Source organism: Zeugodacus cucurbitae, chromosome 6 (assembly GCF_028554725.1).
Source record: "Zeugodacus cucurbitae isolate PBARC_wt_2022May chromosome 6, idZeuCucr1.2, whole genome shotgun sequence".
NCBI classification, from domain to species: domain Eukaryota; kingdom Metazoa; phylum Arthropoda; class Insecta; order Diptera; family Tephritidae; genus Zeugodacus; species Zeugodacus cucurbitae.
Genome location: NC_071671.1, coordinates 50874795 through 50892808, shown reverse-complemented (window position 1 = coordinate 50892808; position 18014 = coordinate 50874795). Strand labels below are relative to the sequence as shown.

The 18014-nt window shown below is 32.0% G+C and overlaps 1 protein-coding gene across 2 annotated transcripts in view; it reads left to right on the top strand.

Annotated features, from left to right (window-relative positions):
- LOC105214542 (inactive serine protease scarface) overlaps window positions 1-18014 on the top strand; it is a 58475-nt gene that overhangs the window by 36402 nt on the left and 4059 nt on the right. For both annotated transcript variants that reach the window (XM_054234534.1, XM_029041819.2), the window contains exon 3: window positions 9239-9409. In XM_054234534.1, the coding sequence (XP_054090509.1) occupies window positions 9239-9409 (171 nt within the window). The remainder of the gene's footprint in view (window positions 1-9238; window positions 9410-18014) is intronic.

Here is an 18014-nt window from a genome sequence, read left to right as displayed (position 1 = left end):
ATAACAGGAATATTAAGAATTCAAATATAGAATGAACAACATAAAAATAGTTTAGAAACGTTTAAAATTCAGTTTCGCTTTTAATTAGTCAACGCAGTATTGGCGTGCTCTACTGGCTTACTGCCCAAAAATCTAAAAATCCTAACACCAAAACATATGCGTAATGCATAATAATGTTTAAAATAATATATTTTTCTACTATTAAAAAACAAAAGCTAGCTGTCATGCCGGACGTGTTTTTCAATTATTTATTTATTTTTTTAATTTAAATTTTTTTTCTAACAAACATTCCGTGTTACATCATAAATTAATATCGCATTAGCGGGGCTAATCATGTATTACCTCATAGTTGTATTACAAGTATATCGCTTCTGCTGACCACGTGTAGCTCGCGCTGTCTGAGCCGCTGCTGCCGCTGCTCAAAAACTGGATGGTACTCTATTAAGTCAGTGAGGCGTAGGTTCTAGCTAATAAATATTTTAATTAGCATTGGCGTTTGCAAAAGCCAGCACTCATCGAGTGTCTACTGTCCGCACAGAACTTGTTGCTAATCGGCAGTTGATGCGAACGCTACGCGTATAATCACCAACCACCAACGGACAGACAGACAGAGAGATGTACAAATGTCAAGCACTTGTCAACCGACAAAGCACGGCGTAATCTTGATGATATCGCGCAAAGCTTAGAATGATATCAACTTTGAAGGGTAAGAACAACAGTTAAGCCGACATTTGAGAGAGCCGAAAATGTGGCGCACTCAAGTTTACATACATATATGTACAACTAGCTGTAGTTTGGGTTGCGAGCAATTAATGTGTCTGAACAGCTTTTTTTAATTTAGTAGAGAGCATTAGTGCTTTATAGAGTTGATTAATTATATAAATATGTGCTTATGATGGATTCTATTGATACTTGTCTTTCTTTTACTTTTCAAATATTGCATAAATTAAAAATTTTTCGCTCGGTCATCCGATGGTCGTAGCGTGTGTTTAGAGAGTGCTGACTCAATTTAGTAAATAACCGGTTCATTTATTTTGTTTAAACATATGTCTTCCTTAATAATAAAGCAAACGCTAATCATAATTTAAATTTATTTTTTGTGCACATTTCTAAGTTGGTATTTAATGCTATTAACTTTATCTCCCCGCATAAAAGGAAAGCAATTAATTAAGCAAACAATTAATTATTGTAAAAAAATAGTGAAAGACTAATATGCATTTGAAAGCGACACTTAATTTAGTCAATTAATAATTTATGCTTTTGTATACCATTGTAGGCGGTTCTCTAATTGACTAAATTTATCAACGAATTGTTCATTAATTGGATAACTCCAGTGATTTTAATAAAAATCAGCAACTCTTCTGAAAAGTTGAAGAAGTCTGCGTCATTTTCTTCAAATTGATTTAAGCGAATGAGATACAACGCCCGGTCAACTTTTTGTTGAAATCATCCATAATTTAGTGGACCATTTTAATTGACTAGCTCTTTGCATATAGGTTTAAAAAAAATATATGGAAAAAATTCACAATGATGCTAAAATTTAGAGAAAAAAGAGGCGTAGTCTTTATAAAACTACATATTATCTTGAAAAATATATATAATTAAAGTGTTAACCCAGCATCAAGCAGGTTATCAATATAAAAGTTGACAAAGTAAAAATGTTCCAATACTTCCTGATTTTATTTAGTAGCTCGAATTCGTGCTGTGTTCAAAAAATAACAAAATTTTCGATTTTTGAAAAAAAATCTTCTTTCGTCTACATTAATATTGTCGCCTTTAAAATAGTGCCCATTCGATACGATGCACTTACGCCAGCGCTTCTTGCAATTGTCAAAACATTTCTTAAACTCGATTTGGGATCACACGGAGTCATGTCAAGGGCATCGTTACAGTATTGTTTTTGACCAAGAATTCACGAACAATCAACGAAGTGTGAGCTTTTAACAAACGAAAATCTCCAAGTCTAACCTTAGGCGGCTGCTACAGCCAAAGTAAGCAATGAATACAGCTGACAATTGGACTTTTGGACACAAATTCCCGTTTTTTAACACACCTCTTATAGCGGTTTTCTCACAGATAGATTATTACACAGAAAACTAAATGTTTTTGGTAAAAACCGGCATTTTTTCGATTCATCGTTAGCATAAAAATATAAACAATAGATAATATGTGCATTTAATAAACGAAAAATGCATAAAAGTCACGAGCGATGAAAATCGAATTATTTATTATGAACCATAAAAGATTTACATTTATTTCTGTTTGTATGTAGGTAGTAAATATGTATGAAATAGACAGCTGAATAATTTCACATTAATTTTCCTGATTTTCACTGTAGTAATTTTTATTATAATTTAATATTTGTTTATTAACAACTGTGTAAAACTCCTCAGTATAATTATGTGTTGTATTGTATAATATGTTCATAATCTTTAATTTTCTCACAGTAATTAAATATTAGTATTAAATCAACTGAGTTTTTCAGAAATAGAAAACCGTTGTGGAAAAGCGTTAAGACATAACATTTACAATAGAAAGCAATTTGTATTTGAATATTTAATATTAGCTAGCATGAAATCAAAATTTTTGTATTATTTTATTAAAGAAAATATTAAATTATTATATTTGTAAGCAAAGAAAAGCTGATAGTTTGACAGTTTACTTTAATTTAAAAGCAATGATTAGCATTAAAAAAAAATTAAGCTGAACTTATTGTTAAATTATACATTAAAGTATCAGCAAATGTGACAAGAAAAACACGAAAAATAGTTTTCAATTAAAAAATAAAGGACAATAACCTAAATGTTCCTCATTTTATTCAGAGAAATTATCATTTCCTCTCTCAACCCATATAGACTCTTCCTCAAAAAAAAAAAAAAATTTTTATATTTTTTTAGTAGATCACAAATACAATACATAACCTCCTTTTTTTTTGCTACAAAAATATCACCAAAACTATCGGTAAATCTATATTAATCATAAGTTTACATGCCAACAAGTGATTTAACATGGCACTCGTGCACCTTCACACGCTTACACGCGTAACTTTGACACTAAATATGAGAGCTGTCAAATGTATTTAGGCGCGCAACTGTGAATGTAGCGGTATTTAATCATATAAGCCATAATAAATTAAAAATCACAAGCCTTACGGACAACTCATTTAAAATGTAAACAATAAGTCAAGCGAGTGTGTGTGTGTGATACTCACACTCACAGAGTATCAGTGGCCGTATCGATCATACAATAAATCAAAAAGCAATTAGAGTTATGACTTCGATTATTTGCAGACTATGCAGACGATATATGTAAATACGCAGTGTTTCAATATATGAATATATGCAAATCATAAGGTGGATTAAATTAATATTTTCGTCGCAGCAGGCAATTTATTGCCGGCTGGAGGTGGTTATATCATTTGATTTGAGGCGTATTTAATATGAAAATTGGCAACTAAAATATAAATACAAATATATATATATATTTGAATGCATTTATAAACTTGGTGCAATACAATTAAATGCTTTTTTTGTACGTATTTGTGAATGTCCGTCTGCCATATCGGCATGCGGAGGCATGTCATCGCGCGTTAATAGCATTTTTAGAATAAAGAAGCAATAGCTTTTTCTGAAAATCTGACATGTGCCAACACCAATGGCAATTGCCCATTAATCGTCGCGCATTCAATTGCATTAGCTAGCAGCAGCGTCGTTTCTGGTCAAAATTGCTGTGTGTACAAAATAGTTTTCTGGGGTCAATGCGATTGTGGTAACTTATTTACATAACTTGTCAAATATGTAGATGCACAAATAGTAGCGTGCTATACACATCTTTGTTAGCGTCTGTTGTTTCCACGCAGAGAAACCATGGGCGTAAAGGAAAAAAAAAACTAGTTGACAACTGGTACTTACTGTCTAAACTAGAACGAACTAGTTTGAAACTATAATTTTTGAATTTAATTTGAACTAGTAGTCTGAAGGAAAGTAGTCTTACACCAGTTATAAAATATTCTTTTTTATCGTATCTTCCTCTGCATGTGACTCGGCAGTGGAAGACTTTAAAACGAAGCATGGATATCTTGACTAAGATTAATATTGAAAAGTCACTGGTCGGAAAAAAACTAGTATTAACTGGTATAACAAACTTTTCGATGTATTTCTAAATCAAGAATTGTTTTGATCTAATAATTAAACAAATCGTTATCTAATAATAAATTAGGCTAAGACCGGTATATTTCTGACCAAAATATGATAAGTAACATCTGGTGTTCTATCTTATTTTGTAATTAACTAGTCTATGACTGGTATAACTGACCAAAATGGGACATTTAAAATTTCATAGTAACCTTCCAAATATAATATACAAATGATTTCTAAGGAAGAAAGTTAGTGGGCTCACCAATTGAGTTTATCTTTTATACCAGTTGTTAGGTCGTTTCATCTTAGTTCTTTTTACTGCTGGGTTAGGTTAGAAAAATTCATGCAACCACTTATTTGAAATAGGATATATGAATTTGTATAGACAGACATAAATTTGTACATTAAGGCGGACTGAAGAAAAATTATTTTTTTTTTTTTAATTCCTGGATGTGTGTGGTATTACTGAAAATACTCGTTAATTAAACCAATTAATTCGAAATTAAGTCAATTTATTATATGTTTTAACGAATCCATTAAATTTTAGCACATAACAAAAAAAAAATATTTTAAGTTAACTATAATACAAGAACTGTATATATCAGCTATGATTTGATTTGTCAGAGAGTGGTTAATCGAACAAGCTACTGGTAGAAATCAAATACCAATTGAATAGCAAACTGTTATACCACTTTAATAGAAGAGAATACTATTGGATTCAACTCTATAGTTTGCTTGAAATGAGTTTTTACAGTAGTAGAGAGCTCTAAAATAGATAGTATGAATCAAAGACTGTTATGTATGCGTAACTAAGTAACAAAAACCGTCCGTGCACCCAGCTTCTTAATTCTACGATAATATCGTACATTTCCCAGACGTCCCACCCTAATGCACATATAATTTATAATAAATTTATTTCCATGCAATTCTAAATGCTTAGCAATAGTTTGCCAAATGTCTTGATGTCTTGCACGTTGCAACTACTATGCAGATGCAAATGCTTGAGCAACATTTCTGACAGCGGTAATTTGTGTATATACAAATATGTCTGTATAAAAACAAAGAACTAAATGCCGGAGTAATAACTAAATGCCATTTTTGTGTTGGAGACCTCGAAACGTTGGATAAAGAATCAATAAGAGCGATTTTTATGCCTCATGGCTGTATTTGGTAAACAGGGTGTTATGGAGTTGTGCATAGAACGGTTGTTAATTATGTGAAGGATGGGGATATAAGTAGAGTAAGAAGATTGATGAAAGGAAATTATTTTACTATAGAACTATAAACTTCTTTTCTTAGTTTCTCTACTCTTTTGTTAATCTATTGAGGCTAAGAATAACCGTTAAATCGCGTGACAATAGAGAATTGTGTTTTTAGCAAGCAATTTCATATGTTTCTATTAGTTTTGGCAATTGCTTTAAGCTTCCTCGCAAATATTTTTCTCTACAATGTAAGCTTGTGAGTGTATATATGTATATACATATGTTTAATATTCGTTTTTTTCAAGATAGCCGGTACTTCAAACTCCAATCGTTAATTATACAAAAACAATTGTCTACAAATTTTGCAAAGTTATGAAGCTATATACATATATATATTACTATGTATGTCCGGCGTGTAAATATTTCATAATCAAAACTAGTAAATTACTTCACTGGAAACTTTTATTTTTCAAGTGACTGCAAGAAAATAAGAAGCTATCATGTGTTTTCAAGTATTTTTGTACTTTTAAAAGACGCTTACTTACATACATACATACATACTTAAGTGCTTACGTGCTTATGAGTTTAACTAAATTCACCGGACGACAATGAACAAAAATAATTGTTTTTGAATTTTTGCCAACACGGTGGCAAGGCTATAAAATTTCCGCACATTTTCATTATTTTAAGCCATTAGAACGCCTGTGACCCCCAGAGCAATTTATTAGTTACTAAATAAATTAAGTAAGATAATGTATTTTTTTCTTAAAAAGTCCATATTTTTAATGTGAGCATATTATACTATATATTATTATTATATATGTATGTATATATGTTCTAAATAATTTTCAATTTTTATACTCTCGCAACCTGTTGCACAGAGTATCATAGTTTTGTTCACATAACGGTTGTTTGTGTCACCAAGAAATATAAGAGTTAGATATGGGGTTATATATACATAAATGATCAGGATGACGAGTAGATTTGAAATCCGGATGTCTGTCCGTCCGTCTGTCCGTCTGTCCGTGCAAGCGATAACTTGAGTAAAAATTAAGATATCTTAATGAAACTTGGAACACATGTTCCTTGGCACCCTGAGGAGGTTTCTTTCGAAAATGGGCAAAATCGGTCCACTGCCACGCCCACAAAATGGAGGAAACCGAAAACCTATACAGTGTCATAACTAAGCCATAAATAAAGTTATGAAAATGAAATTTGGAACATAGGATCCCATTAGGGAGGGGCACATTTGGATGTAATTTTTTTGGAAAAGTGGGCGTGACCCCGCCCCCAAATAGGTTTTTTGTATATAACTCGCAAACCAATAAAGCTATATAAGCCAAACTTTCTGCAGTCGTTTCTTTTAGCCATTTCCTTATACAGTCCAAAAATGAAAGAAATCGGATAATAACCACGCCCACCTCCCATACAAAGGTTAGGTTGAAAATTACTAAAAGTGGGTTAACTCCCTAACGAAAAACGTCAGAAACACCAAATTTTACATAAGAAAAGGCAGAAGAAAGCTGCACTGAGATTTTTTTACAAAATGGAAAATGGGCGTGGCGTTGCCCACTTATGGGTCAAAAACCATATCTCAAGAACTATTCGACCGATTTCAATGAAATTCGGTACATAACACTTTCTTGACACCCTGATGACACGGGTGGAATATGGGCGAAATCGGTTCACAACTACGTCTACTTCCCATATAACCCAATTTTGAATTCCATCTGATTCGTTCACTTTATAATGTATTCAAAAGGAACCAATGAAGCTAGCGGAATAAAACTTTACACAAATACTGTATTTGAGCTGTGACATCACTTGTGGAAAAATTGTCAAAATCGAACCAAGACTTTTCAAGGCCCCTGATATCAAACATGAAGAACTCAGTGCCTAAGGTTAATTTTTCACCGAAAATATAGGTAAATCCCTCAGATATTTTAATGTAATTCATTCCCTCTGAATTTTTTTCTTATAACAGTTTCTCTCTGTACCTGAAATGGTAAAAATTGGGTCATAACTTCCCCCAGATCCCATATACCTAATTATAAGTAATATTAAATTAAGTGAGCGTATAGTCTTCGATACGTTGTATCTTGGTGGTGAAAACGAGTGAAATCGGTTTAGGAATTACCTCAGTCCCCATATACTATTTATGATGATTTTCGTTATTCTATTGAACTTTATGCCCAATATATGGGTCGAATTGTGTTGTCTTTATAAAATTACATCAATAAATTGCGAGAGTATAAAATGTTCGGTTACACCCGAACTTAGCCCTTCCTTACTTGTTGTTCATATAAACTTCTCTATGTTTACTTTGCTCAATCATAAGCAACCTCTTTCTGACCTCTTTGTAAATAAAGTTACCAAGTTGAATTTAACTCAAGAGAGTATGGAGATTCCGCCTGAAAACAGCATAATCAATTATTATTTCAGCTTTATACCATTTAATTGCATTTATACCAGTTTTTTGTCCGATTCATCATACTCCAAAGTCGGGCGAATCGAAGACAGCTGCTTCCCAATAATCAAAGCAACACCAAAATATTAATTTATTCTACTTTCACACAGTGTTGCCCCCTTTTTAATCAAATATTATAATAAAAAAGTTATATAATGCAACGCTGTTGCAAATCGTATTCACACCTGATTAAAAAGTAATTACATTAATTAATTTCCTATAATGTCAAAAGTTTAAGATGATTAATACCGATTTTGTATGTTAATCAGCGTTTAAATCCGTTGCTTCTGTTTCGCTGCTGTATTTTCGGCTTGTGAAATCGTTTGCGTTGTGCAATTTAATGTAGATTGCTTGTTCAAGGAAAATGTGTCATCAATTTAACAACCTTATGCCAATATAAATTAGTTTTTAATAAGCATTCATAATTAGTTTTGAGACACCACATAAAAGTGCGAGATTACGAGTTTTATGGTTTTTAAACATAATTGTTCATTTCATTTTTTCTTTCAATGATATTTTTGCTTGTGTAATTATTATTATTTCAATATGCTTCGGTTTCATTTTTAATATCGGTTGAGTTAATATTTCCTGATTTTTCGATTTAAGCATCCAATAAATTTTTTTATACTTTATTTGGGGACAACCTTATTTTGGCGAATATTTTTAAAATGTTTTTGAGCTAAAAATCCTTTGTTTGACATCCAATGTTTATACTAAAGACACCCATATAATTCAGCTTACAAAAGTTGAAATTGCATTTTGTAAAAGTTGGCAACTCTGATTTAATTTTTTTTCTTTATAATTAAAACCTTTAAACAAGTTTTTAGATACTAAAAATAAATTAATTGTAAAAAAACTTTTTCTAATCCTATTCAAATCGGTCCAACTCAACATTAAACAACCTTCTCTTATATTTACACATAGATCAAATGATTAATTAATTTAATTTAATTTAATATAATTTTATTTTATTTTATTTTATTTTATTTTAATTTATTTTAATTTATTTTAATTTATTTTATTTTATTTTATTTTATTTTAATTTATTTTATTTTATTTTATTTTATTTTATTTTATTTTATTTTATTTTAATTTATTTTATTTTATTTTATTTTATTTTAATTTATTTTATTTTATTTTATTTTATTTTATTTTAATTTATTTTATTTTATTTTATTTTAATTTATTTTATTTTATTTTATTTTAATTTATTTTATTTTATTTTATTTTATTTTATTTTATTTTATTTTATTTTATTTTATTTTATTTTAATTTATTTTATTTTATTTTATTTTATTTTATTTTATTTTGTTTTATTTTATTTTATTTTATTTTATTTTATTTATTTATTTTAATTTAATTTAATTTAATTTAACTATTAAAATTATTATTATATTTGATTAAATAAATTATTTTATATTTTTCCTTTCTAGAACTGCAAACCAACAACACATACCTGCTGCATATACCGTCCACCACCACCAACAACAACAACAACAACCGAACGTCCATATGACGTTTGCGCCAATAATTACGACTGTGTGTCAACACGTTATTGCAATAACGGTGAAATCGATTCGGCCGATTACATTCAGAAGAGCAAGGTGAGTTTTTGAATGAGGATTTTAGAATATTTATAAATGTATAATATAATTTTGTGAAATTTTTTTTGGAGTGATTTGGGGTGAAGAGCGCTATTATGTATATAAGAGGGACAATAATGATTACAATCGAAAATTGAAGCAAAAACGTTGCTGCTAGTGTTCGTAGGATTTGTAGATATATGTATCTGTCATATTTCAGACCCAAATGAGTGTCGTGATATATAGGGCGATTCGTCTTATTTCGTCTAGTCTAATAAGGTGAATTTGTATTATTGGAACTTGAAAGAACAGTCTATGGCATGCTCGGTCAAGCTCAATTCGCCATTAAAAGTATAGAATTTTCAGATATTTTTTTTATTTTTTATTTTTGGAATTTTAGTCAAAGTAAACAAAATATTTGTATATATGTAGATTTGAGTACATATATAAATATTAAACAGTTTCAAAGCCAAACCACTTCAAAACAAAATATTCATGAAATTCACGATGATTTTTGCATATGCAAATCGACTTATTGAATGAGCAACTCGCGAAAATAATTTTGTTTTGCTTTTGACACACAGACACACATATACTAAAACAGTAAATAAGTACCATTATATGTACGTATGTACATATGTATGTATAGTTGAAATAAATTTGTTTATATTGCACATAAATATGCCCTTACTGCTGATATATGTAGCAGCAACTGTTGTAAACGCTACCTTTTTGCTGCTGCCGTAACCCAATAGCACAACTGCAGTGGCCGTAGTGGACGCTCCTCTTCGCTTACAACCATATACATATGTATATGAATGTACGTATGTACAAATGCGCAGCGTAAGTAAGTCAGTGCAACTCTGCGCTTAAAATCGTCTTCTCGCATTACTTTACTGCTGCTGCTCGTATATTTGGTTGCATAATTTCGCCAGCCCTTTGCTATGGAGAGTTTTTTGCGCTTTTCCGGTTATACCGATTGCACTTGTTGTTGTTGTTGTTACTGTTGCATGCTGCTAAGTGCATTCGTACTTTAATGACCAATATACGCCATGCAAAAGCTGCAAGATATATATATATATATGTATATATATACTAAAGTGCTTACACCTATATACATATATGTATTTACCTATATGTATATACATACATATATATGTGCCAGTGTGCTAATACTTGTAATTGCAGCAAGCAACTGTGCTGCTGCTTGCAACAATTGCTTTGCGAACTTTGCGACTGCGCGCTTTCTTAGTTATGCAGTCATTGACGCCATGATATATTAAATGAGGTTGATGAATACTTTGATACCTTCATCACTGGCCAAGCGGTTGTTAAAATGTTGTTGTTGTTGTTGTTTTTTTTTTTATTTTAAAACATACATACATATATACAAGTAAATATACATATATATAGTGAAGTGAAGTAATGTTTTCATCATTTTCTCCCGTTGTGAGGCATAGCAACATAATAACAAAAGCAAAAGAGAGTTTGTGAGTAAATTTAACAAAAACAACAAAGTAAAAAAACAACCAATTTATATCGCCAGGATGCTTGCGGTGGTGTTGGATATTAAGGCGATCCAGTTTTATTGGAAATCATCAGTCCATCCAGACGGGTGACCTGTGTGTGAAAAGTGTGAAGCGGGTTAAATTCCAAATTACTGAAGAATTTCGACAATGTATAGCCCGTTCGACAAGCCAACGATCGGCATGTCGTGCGCAACTGCTTTAGAGTCAGCGCCAACAAGAAGCAACCTACAAACATACATACGAGTACATTTGTGTGGAAAGCATTGCATTGCACATACTATGCAGGTTAATGAAATATGCGAAAAATGCGCGGCAAGGTCGTTGAAAGCAATGATGTCGAGTGCCAGGCTGAAAGCATTACCGACGACTTTGACAGCCCACACCCGTGTGCTTACGCTTACATATGTATGTATGTATGCATTTTGCTTGTGTGTGTGTGCAAGTCCAGCTTGTGGCATAGTTGGTGTTGGTCAGCTGTGTGCCACACACAAATATTTATCCATGTCCACTCGCACTTGCCAATGCCACAATAACATTATTTACATTTCCATTACATTGACGAGCTTATTTGTGCAACAGAGCATGTTATTTTTTTACACACAAATGTAATTATCGACGAGTATCAGCTTGTTTGTGGAAATACTTTTAAGATTCTTCAATGCAGAATGCCACTTATTCTCGTCTCAGTAATGCTTGTGCCGGTTGCCAGTATTTCATTTTGGTGGTTTCAAGTGTTTGAGTTTAGGTCCAACTTTTTTCTGACCATTTAACCTCTAACAAACCTTCGAAATTCTCTACAAGCACAAGTCTAGCGTGGACTAATCATTAATGTAGAATATTCTTGGAAAATAATAATAAAAAACACCACTTCAAGAGAGATATTAACAGTAATGATTGAATAATCTTCAGAAATCGAGCTTTTCGACTTTGGCGGAAAGAAAGAAAGTATGCTAGGTATTGATTGTATGATTGAGAATCTATTAATAACTAGCAGACCCGGCCACACGTTTTGTGGCTAAGATATACAATCAATCTTGGCTTCGATGACGACACAAAGTTCATTACAAAGTCGAGGTTGATTTATGTTAGGCAGCATGATGACAACTGTGGTGATAATCCAGACAATTCCAATGATTATAAAAATCCTTTGGGATAGCTGGCTACATCATCCTAATTTGTATCTGTGTCAGTTCTCCTGTAACGAAATTCTAAATTGTCGCATTGACATCGACGACATCTTTGTTTTTTGCTACCAATATTGGTCGTTCACTCAGCCAATTGTGGGTATTATATTGTTGTTTTATGTCCGGAAAGAGACAGAAGAGACAGAAATGTGTTTGAAATGTTATTAATCCATCGAGGTGTCAACTGTGAGCTTACCAATTCCAATATCTAGCAACTCCTTCTACAATCGCAGTTTGATCTTGTTGCAAAAACACTTGTATGTATAAATAAGCGATTTTTTATGCGCCGCACTTCCCAAATTATCAACTTGCATATCTAGAAAATTTTCGCTATAGCGCTATTTTTGGCGATTATTTGCATTTTAGTAGTAATTTCTATGCCGAATGTACAGTTTGTGTGCCTACTAACAGGTTGCCAAGTTGCCCCTATTCCCGTTATGCTTTGATGGTGAAAATGAATAAAATCGGTTCAGGAATTACTACGGTCCTCATATACAATATATGATGATTTTCGTTGTTCTATTCTTCTTTATGAATATATGGGTCAGTATTGAGTGTTATATCTTAATAAAATTACATCAATAAATTCCGAGAGTATAGTCAGTTGCACCCAAACTTAGCCTTACTTGTTACAAATTGTTTTGGGCTATCGACCCAACCTTATACAATTGAACAATGACAAAAATATTTTAACAAAGCAACAATGACTACCTTCAAAAGATTATTATTTTTTGTTTTCTATTTTTTTTTTTTAATTTTGTTGTCAACTCATATAAAGTTCTGTTATTGCAATCTTCCGCGCAATTTTTCTATATTTACTTACTTTCTAAACCTTTCTTGGCCATGCTCGAATATTTCAAGACTAAAATTAGCCAGATTGGTGTGGCAGTTCTCGACTTTTTGCGAGACTAACGAACAGCAATTCGTTTGTATATCTATAGATTATAAATTGTTTGTATGAGAGTTTAGAAAAATGTGAATTTTAGACTTTTTCAAGCAATTTTTTTAAATTTTTCTCTCCGTAAGAACCATCCTCAAGCTTCCTGGAATACACACAAAAAAGAAACAGTGAAATCGGTCCTGCCGTTTTCATGCTATGTCGTGACAACGGAAAAAGGGTTTCATTTTTATATATATATGTATGTAGATCAATAAACATTTTTCTTGGTCAAGTATATTTTTGTTTGATTGTCATCCAATATACATAGGCCTTTGCCTTTATACCTTCATTGTATGCTAAAATGTCCTTTCTCTTGAGGAATGAAAGAAAAAATTTCTTATTTAAATCGACTTTCTACATATGTTTCATAACCAATACAGTAAAGCCTGTAGTTTAACAGGCCATGTGTTCTAAAATAAAATAAACATAAATAAAGAAAAAAAATCAAAATATTTTAAACTGCCCTTCTAAGACCTGCTTGAAAGCAGCCACTACAAGTAACATATGAGTCTCATTATTCATTCAAATTTTATCAATTTCCTCAACAAAAATCTCCATAACGGCGGGAACGTATTTTTTACCAGCTAAATACCGGCTTCAAATCGAGCCCGTTCACTTCTTTCATCTTCATCAAATGTAAGAGTGACTACAATGGAATCCTATTCTAAATAAAAGAAGAACTTGTTTCGCATTGTGCTTGTTGTTATTTGCCATAGGGCATATTTTCATTTGCCACTTAAATATTCTGTTGCTACCATTTATTAGCTAACAACTGTCACGTATCTCCACTACATATTAGATAACAAATCATATCAGGTATTTTCTATTATAAAGAAATGAAAACCGGCTTCGCTTCTTTTATTATTTATTTATGTTAAATAAAAGGCGCTAAAATCGAGATAATCCATCTAGGGAGAGAATAGAATTTATTGCTGGTGATAATTTGTTATATTAGTGCTGTAGTATTAAGCTAGTTTTATGAGCATAAAAACTTGATGAAAATGAAAGGAAACTACATATTTGCATATATATATATAGTGCATGCCGACCGACCTTTCTATATATTTTCATAAATTATATGGTTAGTAAGTGACAAGTTCGATCCGTTATCGAAAAGTAAAGAATTTATGTGTATCTGGCGTATATTAGAGATATAGAACCAAAACCTCAAAACACCAATTTTGGATAAATTTTAATTTTTTCTCTTTCCTCGGGTAACATGTATCTATATTCTACGTATAATTACTACAATAACTAGTCAATAACTCATTTTCTCCTGATTTTACATTTTTATCCGAGATAGACGATGTTTTTGACTTTATAGTCAGTAGTTTTGTAGCCGATCAGTAGCTTTCTCTCTCTCGGTCTCTTTCTATTGATATTATTTATGTCTGCACGACCTGTCATTATATTATCATTTGCTCTTTGCCCGAAATATTCGATAAAAATTCGACCGAATGGCTTGGATAATATCAGCATTATCCGAGATTTTATGGACACAAATGATACAAATACCATCAACCAACTGATATGGCTTCTTGCCACTATTTTTCGTTTGATAGGATAAAAGTTGCTCCGATATTGTTTTTGTAGCAAAAAGGAAATGATGGAAATATTTAGACACCTATTGGCCATGTTGAAGTCTTCGAAAATTGCATCAATCTTTGGAAGAATACGGATTTTAGAAAGAATTCGGTTTTTACCAGATTGATTAATCTATAAAAATAACTTCACTTTTTTATAGGTCTATGTTAATTATTCTATATTTGTTCCGTTACGAAAAAACGTATAATTCCACAAAGCTATACTACCCTTAAGAAAGAAATATGGTGTTCTAAAAACGTGTCACAAAATAAAATAATAGATTTTAGAAGACGATAACTCTGGTTTGGGTGCTAAATCATTCTATTGACGACAGTACGGACAGACAATAGAATACATAAACGCGACTATTATGCTAAAACAGATTTATATATAGTAAAGATATATAGTATTCCTCAATAAAAAGACAATACAAATAAAAGTTGCACAGACGTGTTGCCAGCTGATAGAACACAACTCTCAACTCCAATTTGCCCGCGTTTAACAAAAGAAAATTATTCTATAGAAATCGAAGAGTGCCACACAATTGACACGAAAAAGTTTTCCAGTTTCAACTCTTTGTTACTTCCGCATAAGCAAAGTAATGCTAAAATGGATTTTTTATAACATTATTTTTTTTTTATAACCAACAACAATAGCAATAACAAATGAGTTATAACTTGACTGCTTTAAGTACTCATCAATTTGGATTGCTGCTTTTGATATGCGACATCAGGCAACAATGGTTATGCAAATCGCTGTGTTTTGCACTAAGTACAGTAATAAATATGTGTATCTGTATATATGTTGGTATGTATTTTTATATACCAAACATGCAACAGGTGTATTTGTATGTAATTAAGATTTGTAAGAGATTTTCGTTACATCATTCACAAGCCATCAGCAGCAACAGTAGCTATAATATAAACATACAAACCTATGTACATACATATGTATAAATAATGCAAATTCATGCGTTTCGTTCATCGTCATTCTGACTTACTTTGTCTTCAAGCGTCAAGTAAAGCAACCATACCGACTAAGCCGTGTTACTAAAACTGAAGCTAATAAACAGTTTTTTTCTTAATAGAAACCAACATGCGACTACAACAGTCTAATAAACGACGTCATAACTCAAGGTCTAGGTCGTTTCTTGCCTTAGTCAGTGGATATACACACACATGCACCTGCATATGTACCTATGTATGTCTGTATGTGTGTTTGTAAGTGCGATCTTCAAAACTCGCTGCTGCTACATTGATGGCGCCAACGCACAAGTAAATTAAGTAAAAAACCACAACAACAATAAAAGTCCAAAACAAAAGCGTGAACAAACAGAAAAAAATTCAGTGTTAAATATGGCATACTAGTTGAAAAGAATCGGTTTTTATAAGAGTCATTAGGAAGTCACGCAGCGCACGGCCGCATAATGATCGCTCATCAGTTTAAAGTTTAAACAATTAGTCCAATGATCTGCAGTTCGTAGACATCTGTGTCTACATGCATGCCATAATAGCATGGCACAGCATGGTAGCAAAGCATTTTTTTTTTTGTTTCTTCATAGTTTTCCGTCATAGGCCGCATAACATGGCAATTATATTTATAATAAATATAACATTTTATTGTAAGACTAAAGCTGTGGTGCGCTGTGGTGCTTTGGTTAAGTTTACTTTGTTACGCATTTTGAAAGCGTGACCTTTGTAGCGTGTTACAACAGAGCTTCTTTAAGAATTGTTGCAATGCAGTGAATAAAGCTGCGTGGTACTGTTGTAAGCGATTAATAATGCGTAATAAGTATGGCAAAGCAAGTGGACTCAATTTAAACTAGATAACTGAACATCATTTGCGTTGTTAGATAAGCAAGAGTTAAAAAACGATCAGCTTATGACTATGGATAAAACCGTTTTCTCTAATTTTTGTTTCCTTGAGAAGTTCGATATTTTAAAGCAGTTAGAGTGACCGAGAAGGATACTTAAGTTCTAAGTGTCGTGAATAAGAAAATTCTTTTTTTATTTTCTTATTGTTTCCTACAATCTTTTAAAATTCTTGATAAAAGTTCAACTATTTTCAACATCGGCACTGAAGATTTATATTTTTGTAATGAAAGACACCCTTTTGTGATCTATACTCGGACAGCGGGGCTTTTCATAAGGTCAGTGATCGGCAAATAGTTGTTGTTCTGAGTGATGACTGGATACATAACGCCAAAACATTTCAGAAGCTGCTTGTTTACTCTATTATATTTGGGAGACTACGATTGAAGCAACGTGGCTCCTATTCCTTTAGCTATCCAATGGCTATAGCTTAGAATGTTTCGCCAAAACATTGATTTCTTTCGAATCACAACGGACATTTTTGATACTGTATACGTCTTATCTCTGATCAAAGATAACCACTAAGTTCCTCTAACCTATACTAACGTTGACAAGATATGTGTGTCTTTTAAACCGCATATCAAATCTTGTTGGCCCACGTATAGAACTCATTCAATACAGTTGCTTCTCATGGGTCTTTGGTTAACTTTTATAAAACTACGTATCATCCACAGCCTCTTAAAAATTTGAAAATCGTTCGACTTTTGAGAGAATATTGAAAAATACCCTCCGAAGTGATCAGTGGTTGTGATATTCATTATTAGCATTATTCCCGGCCAGTGAGCGGGCCGTGCACTACCTCAGAACTTATTCAGTTGATTTGTTACCATAAAAACATTGAGATTAGGGTACTAGAATTTCTAACAAATTGTAATTTTATACAGTTTAGTTCTACTTAGGTTAGGTTAGATCAAGAGGTAGATCTCCACAACTAGAATCACACTTAGACAGCTTCGACTGTCTTTTGTGGCACACGAATACTCCTAACGGATCGATATGATTCTACAAAGCGCTTGAAATCTATTACAAAGTTCTTAAGTCGACTAATATAGATTACAGTTGCTTAACTTAATACATAAGGCACTCTACTTAATAAAAATACAGTCATTATTTAAACAAAATTTTTTAATAAAATAAAAATCGCTTATCAAGGATTCAAGTGAGTTTTTGACATGAGAACACTGTCTTTATAAACATAACGGTAATTTAAAAGCTACTTAAATATGTAAAACCCTCCATTTGTCAGATCATCACAACACATATCGCGGCAGAAGGCCGGTCAAATACCTGGCAAAGATCAAAATACCAAATTAATAAGTTTTAGAAGTGAACTTTTCCACATGAATTCGAACATTAAACTAGTAGCAACACCCACATAAATATTTAGGCCCATATAGACATACATATCTATAGGTATGTATGTATGTATGTATGTATGTATGTATGTATGTATGTATGTGCATACCTTGGCTACTTTTATCCAAATAAGGTCACGGGTCAACACCGAAACACCACACT